The 7,039-nt window shown below is 47.9% G+C and overlaps 1 protein-coding gene across 1 annotated transcript in view; it reads left to right on the plus strand.

Annotated features, from left to right (window-relative positions):
• Positions 1-3,719: 3,719 nt before the first annotated feature.
• PCDH8 (protocadherin 8) overlaps positions 3,720-7,039 on the plus strand; it is a 9,666-nt gene continuing 6,346 nt past the window's right edge. Inside the window, 1 exon segment of the mRNA XM_014306901.2 lies at positions 3,720-3,728. Coding sequence (XP_014162376.2) covers positions 3,720-3,728 — 9 coding nt within the window.

Here is a 7,039-nt window from a genome sequence, read left to right on the forward strand (position 1 = left end):
GGGGGGGTGGAAATAGGATAAATTTACCCTAGTTTCTGTTCAGGAGATAACTAATGGGTTTCACCTGAAACTTTCTCTTAGAAAGAACTAACAGCCTGAAGTCAACACTGCAAGTATTGTTATCACAGGACATAGCGAGCCCTGAGTGCCTTTCCCCAACAGCGCCTGCTGCCTCTGCCTCCACTACCTTTGCCTGACTCTCTGCTGCCCCTTCCCAGCCCAGCTCTCCCAAGGTTAGACTTACATTGCCACCCACACAACCTGACACCAGTTTCTCACCCTGACTGTTTTATCTGGGTAAGATAGCACAGCAGACCAAATTCTGGGGAGTCACTAATCCAGAATCTTCAATCCAAGCTACAGCTCTCCTATATATACTTGCAGTTCTATATATTTTGTACTTCTTACTGTCCTTATCTCCTGTGGGTCTGCCACAGGTTTCTGACTGGTTAATGGCTTTATCCCCAAGCTGAGCACACAATCTCCAGTCATTAGTGAGCTGCATTTGGATGTGGTATATCATCCTCTTTGCAATGCCAGGGGTGTCTTGCACAAGCCTCCCTCACTCTTTTGATGGACTGCAGACAGCTTGCTCATTAGTTTAGTATCTAATTGCATATCAGTCACACTCTCAAGCTCCTCATTACTTCACTTACACAGCTACAGTAATTAGATTTCACATTTCTTTACACTCTCATGGCATTGTTTTATCCTACTGAGGAGGCACTCATATATAATACACATATATTATAAATTATCTCCTGTAATTATCATATTCATTATAATATATAACACATGCATATACATACATAATGTTGCTGAGGGAAACTCAAACCTCTTCAGTTCTAAATGTTCAGGATGCTCCAAGACCATCTCCAACTGCTTGTTTGTTAGTTTTAATTTTGGCAAGGCTTCACCCATCTGTGACCCTTCGCTTACAAATCATGCCTGATTGCATCATTTCCTACTTTTCCCCCACCACCATGTACCTCTCTGGAAAAACAAAGCCTTAAGATCTGCTCACTGCAGAGATGCAAATTCTTTTAGGCAGGAAAATGAATTTGATGTTTAGTACAGCAGCAAACAGAAAAGTCGCTTAAGCCGCCAGCCCTTATCTTTTGGGATAACATAGATTTTATGCCTCTTTTTTGGTCTAATTTGATGCATTTCTTTAGCACCTACTCTCTAAGCCTCCAGCTTTTATGTGAGATCATTCCATACATTTATTATGGCACTTAAGAAGTGATAACAATTTATTTAACTTTTCAGAACAGAATTCTGCAGACTTTGGGGGCAGATTATAATTTTTTTCCTGGGGATCACGCATGGAATATGTGTGTCTGTATTTCCAGATGCAAAAACCACAGACACAGGGTAGCAATGTGTGCCTCTTTTTAAGGTGAGTTAAATAAGTGAAGGCATCAAATGGCTAAACGCAAAAAGGCAAATAGGTAATTCCCCACAAATTTTAAAAGGGCTATATCTTCATGAATATGTCTGCAGAAGTAAACTAAGCAGAGCCAGAGTATGAGCATTTCATTCAGTGCTGTAGATGTAGCCATAGAGACTGCAGTGGTTTCCAAATTGCCTCCTTGTCCTGCTGTGATGCACATTCACAGGTGCAGGAGGGATGGGTGACATTTGAGGACTGACTGGCTAACTCCTAAAGTGGGCAAACATGCCCTTCAGGGCTGTGGTACACATGTATCCTTCAGCCATGGAAACAGCTCTAGTCCTCTCCACTCTGTCACCAGCTCCAGTGCCAGGTCACACCACCCCAGGCCAACATTCTGCCTCCTCAGCCAGACCCCTTCAGTGAAGCGTATGTGGAGAACGAGCAAATGCCATGCATGAAAGACAAACAGTGAGTACAGAAACATTTCATAGGTCTGGAGGTGCTGCAGAGGTCAAAGAATGGCAGATATGGTCCAAAAAAAAGTCTACCAGTGGCCTCGACAAGCAGTCTGATCTAATCCTGAGCAACGCCCCAAACTCTTGAAATGCAGCAGAATGCAGTAGCCAAAAACCCCAAAGCAAAAATCCCGGAAATGCTCAAGAGCATCCAAACGATTTAAGAATTAGATTTGCCAAACTTCTGAAAAGTTTACCCGTCTTCAGCTCAGTAGGAATATCTAAGGTCTTTCCACCTCTCTTGTAATGGGATGTGTTTGCTCTCCATCCTCCTCTGTACAGCTTTGTGCTGTTTTCCTGCCCTGCTCTGCCTGAAGCTGGCTGCATGTCAGGCAGCAACACCCTGGCAGACATCGAAGATAAAATCCATCACCCAACACATTGGTGGGGGGGGAGCAGAGAGGGGCATTTAACACTGAGCCCTCCTGCACGTTGGAAAGGGAGATGATCCCAAAACCAGGATGAAGGAGAGCAGCCTAATGGAACTCACCACCACTCCCCCCACATCCTTCAGCTGTGGGGTGCTTCTCACTGTGCCAAAATAAAACCTGGTGCTGGGCAGACTCGCAGCCCTGGAAGCAGCCGGCTGAGGGAGGATGTTCGCAGAGTGTGCTCCTGCCCTGGCAGGCGGCCAAGTGCGGCAGCCGCCTGCGTCTGAGCTCTTGCCCTGCTCTCACAGCCTCTTCAGCAGAAGTGACACCAGGCACACTCTTGCTCACAGCCTGCTGCCGCTCAGGAGCTTGGGAGAAGAAGAGACTTAGTCCTTCACAGCTGGGGGCTCTGACTTTGCAAGCTGAGGCACGATTAAGATGGAGGACGAGGGGGGAAGCAGGGGGGAGAAGGAGAGGCGAGATGGAGGAAGGGACTCGTGGCACATGTCTGAGTCCCTGATTCCCTGTCGCGTTCTTCCCCCGTGCTGCCTCTCACTGTAATCCTCCGGGAAACAACCGGGAGCAGACCAGGGCTAGAACTTGCAGGCCCCCTCAGCCTTGGAATCAGAGGCTGTGGCACTGTGCCCAAGCCTATTAACCCCGCTGCAATATTGGGCTAATGAGCTCCAGCATGGCATCACGCTAATGCAACATCTCCGTTTCCAGACCTTAACGAGAATTGCTTCCCAATGTCCCCTCCTATGCCACAGATGTAGCAGCGGAGGGGGTGAGAAATCACATGTGCAGGGTGATAATGAAAACATTAAGACAGCAGAGAAATGGGAAGGCTATTTTTACGGGCATAGTAAAAATATATTGGCATGTATGTAACTACCCCTTGTATAAGGATATGATCTTAGTGGGAAGGGTCTCCAAAACTGTAGGAAGGTGGCAGAGCCCAAAGAGTGACCGGGCCATACTTGTTTAGTGTGGCACTGGGTGGGTGACACTGGCTGGGCAGGGGCAGTGGAAGGACATGCAGAAAGGGACTTTGCACACCAAATAGCCAGGGAGCTGTTTCTCGGAGAAATCAGTGGAGCCCATCACAACCAGCACACATGGGTATTCGCAGAGGACTGTACATCTTTGTGGGAGCTAAGAGGTATATTTCTTCCACCCATTCATCATTTGTAAGAGTCTAAAATTCCAAACAGTCCTTCAAGGAGGAGAGTGTGAACGAGACCCAGGAGGAAACAAGGAGCTGCTGGAGGAAAGCCAAATATATCAGTGCGGACACCTTCAAAGTGCTGTGAAAGACATCCCAGCCAGGCATGTAGCAGCAGCCATGGAGCAGGAGCACCAATTCACAACACCCAGGGAGAGAAGCTGTGCAAGTCCCTTCTTTAACATCCCAGTGATCTGATCAGACCTCAAGCTATGGAGAAGGTAAGCACTTCTCCTCAGACTGGGGACAGACATGAATAACTATTCTGCTACCTGCACTCCCTAAATCCAAAGGCACCAAGGCAAAATAGCCATAAGGGATGTGCATAATAAAGGTAGTTACTTCTAAGGGCATCTCTGATCTAATAACAGTCCTCCTAGTGGGCAAAGACCAGGACTTGGGCTGTCACCTATCCAATGCACTCAACAGTCTGTAGACATGAGGGGTTGAAACTGAGAGATCCTCAAGCCCTCAGTTAAGCTAAAATATGTCCCACTTCCACAGCATTCAATGACAATTGAATACCTAAATATCCCAGACCTTGGTGGGGCTGAGCCTTCCTCCAGATGAGAGAGTTGAGAACTGAACATGAGAACCTGCCTCCTGGTTTAACAGCTTAAAAGCCTCATTTGTCTCTTCTGGGGCAGAAAATGTAGAAGGAAAAGAGAGCTGGAAAGGGGGTGGGCAGTGGGAGGGTGGGTGGAAGAGCAGAAAATGAAAGGGACACTAAGGAGTTAGGTTATGTGGGAACATAAGCTGGGTTAGGAAGCAAAGCCTCGTATTCAGATATCTTGCCATCAAGACAGACCAGGAAACACCCCCAAAAAACCTGCAGTAGCCCCTGGCTGAGGATAACATGGGGAGACCTTTAGGAATGCACTGCCCCAAGGATACCTCCAGGCAGCTCGCACGAGGCCCAGGCCCACGCTCTGTGGGGAATGCAGAAAACTGGTCTTTTGTTTCATGCCCCTTTGTTTTAACCTCTTGTATCAAAGACCCCAGCTGCTACTCCGGGAGAGGCTAGAAATTAATCCAATTAAAAAATAAATTCCCTGTGGAATCAAAATTGCTTGCAGGGTAGGGTGTACGGGGACACAATTTCTTTCTTCTGCAAAACAAACTCCTTCTTCTAACCCACATTTCACAGAGGGGAGATGCAGGCAGGGCAGCATTTGAAGCAAATAAACAAATGATCAGAATGATTTATAACCCTGGTACCAACCCACAGCTCACGGGAAGGTTTGCAGCATGTCTTCTATAGCCAGCATGGCCGGAGACAGAAGCACAATGCCGCATGCTACCCTCCAACACAAACAGCCAGGGAGCAACAAAACCCTTCACTGCTTCGTTCCACTCCTTTGTTTTCCAGGGGTTTTGGTCAGCCTGGGCTTGTGGAGCTTGACAGGTTAACCCACACTTCCTTAGTTTCAGCAGAAGTGATTAAACAGGGGGATTGTTTAGACCCTGAAGCAGAAGGAATTCCTTTGTTTTTGTAGATCACTTCAAGGCAGCCAAGCTGCGGGGATGCCCAAGAAGAAAGAGGCAGGGCCTGAGCATGGAGATGAGATTCCAGGGAGGGAGGGCCATGCCACCACTCAGCAGGCTAAGAGACAAGGGGTGGGGGGACATGTTGCACCTCAACTTCATGTCTGGAGAGAGGGTCAAACAGATCCTCTGGTATGGGGGTGAGCAGGACCAGCTGGAGACCATGCCCAGGCAGCCTGGCTTCTCCTGAGAGGCAGTCATACCACCCCAGGGGTTGTGTCACAAGGGGATCCCATCCCATCACCCCCAGGGTGTGCACTCACTATTCAGTCTGTGTTGAGAGGGCCAGAGAGGGGCACTTTCAGTAGCCAAGGCTTGATACCCTTAAGATCTTCTGGGAACAGGGATGCACACATATTGTGCAACAGGGAAACACAGTGCCCCGTGCTCACATGAAGCTGCACGCTCTCCCTCAAGGTACATGTGGTCCTGAGATACTAGATGGAAGCTCAGTGGGAGCCTTGCCTTCTCTCACACCTCTAAAACATAAGACCTTCAAGCTTATCTCCATGAGCAGAGATCCCTGGGCAGGATCCCAGGCACCTGTTGCTAGGAGGGAAGCCTTACCCTGTTGCAGTGGGAACACTTAACACCTTGAGACATATGTGGACCTACTGTGCTCTAAGTCATGGGAAAATGCAGTGAAGTGTCATCGCTCAGCTGGAGGACTGAAGAACATGATGAGGTCCTGGGGTTTTGCCACCCCTTGTAAGGTAATAACTGCCTGGGGAGAGGGAAAAGCACCCACAAACCTTATTTCCAAGATCTGAATTAGGGGAAGAAAGAAGTAAATTTAAAGCTGAAAAAGAGAAACCTGGAGTGATTTGTTGGCAATCACTTACTTGACTGATATTGGCAACAGGCTGCTGGTCTAGGAGTGCTCCCCCTCCTTGGGAGCAACACATTACCCAAGATCCCAGGTTCACAGAGGTGTGTGGGGAAGCCTTGCTTTTTCCTTTGCCTGGCACCCATCTCCCGGAGCAGCTTTGATTTCTGTGTCTAAAGAGGTACAGAAAGGAGCTTGGCAGCAGAGATCAGACCTCTGGACACCGCAAAACACCTCCTTCTTTGCACGCTCTGAGTCTCCGCAACAACACTAAGTGCAAGAGAGCTGGTAAATTATTAAAACAACCTTGCAACAGCTCCAGAGAAACCACCAGCGCCTCAGATTCAAAGGAAAGGCTGTGGTGTGAGAATCCCCATTAGTAACAATACGCACAGTTTGCAAGAACATATGTCCCCACATGGAGCAATCAACCAATCTGGGCTGTTTAACCACAATATTTCAAAGAAGTGCTTTTAATGCAGCTGATCCGTATGTTTATTTTGAGCTGTAAAACAGGATTCTTCACTAGCCTTTCAGAACATTTCTGTGGTGGGCTCTACTGGGGAAAAGGCAGAGAGACTGATACATTGGGGTTTTTTAAAATCAAAGTCATGACAGTGGGAAAAGAATAACCCAAGCAGGCAGAAAGTGCATTTGAACTCTAAAACAAAACACACACAAAAAAGAGAAAAAAAAAAAGGCATGAGGAGCAAGACCCCACTGTGTCCCTCTTAAAAATGGGTTTGGATAGTAAGCATGTGAGTGGGACTGGGTAGATGGGAAAGGAAAGGATTTCCAAGCCTCCCCTTCTGATTCAGATGCTTGAGCACACATTGAAAATACAGCCCTTTTCACCCTTTTCTCCTGCAAAGTGCGTGGGAGGTGAACACAGGTCCTGGTTTATCGATTGATTGGCTTTTTTGTAAAGAATAAGAGCTCCTCACGGAATAGCCATGCCTTTGCGGGGAGGGGGAGGTGGGGGGAAAGGTCTGGTCTCCTTCCCTGCTCGATCTAATCCTAATTAAAAATAAATTACATGCTGTATGGAACTTGAAATGGCAAAGATAATCCTGTTACACACGAGGGGCCGCCCCGCTGCCCACTGCCCGCTCCCGACCGGCGGCCCCGTTCCCAGGCAGCCCGGTCCCAGTCTCTACACCT

This window comes from Geospiza fortis, unplaced genomic scaffold, assembly GCF_000277835.1.
Source record: "Geospiza fortis unplaced genomic scaffold, GeoFor_1.0 scaffold194, whole genome shotgun sequence".
Lineage (NCBI taxonomy): Eukaryota > Metazoa > Chordata > Aves > Passeriformes > Thraupidae > Geospiza > Geospiza fortis.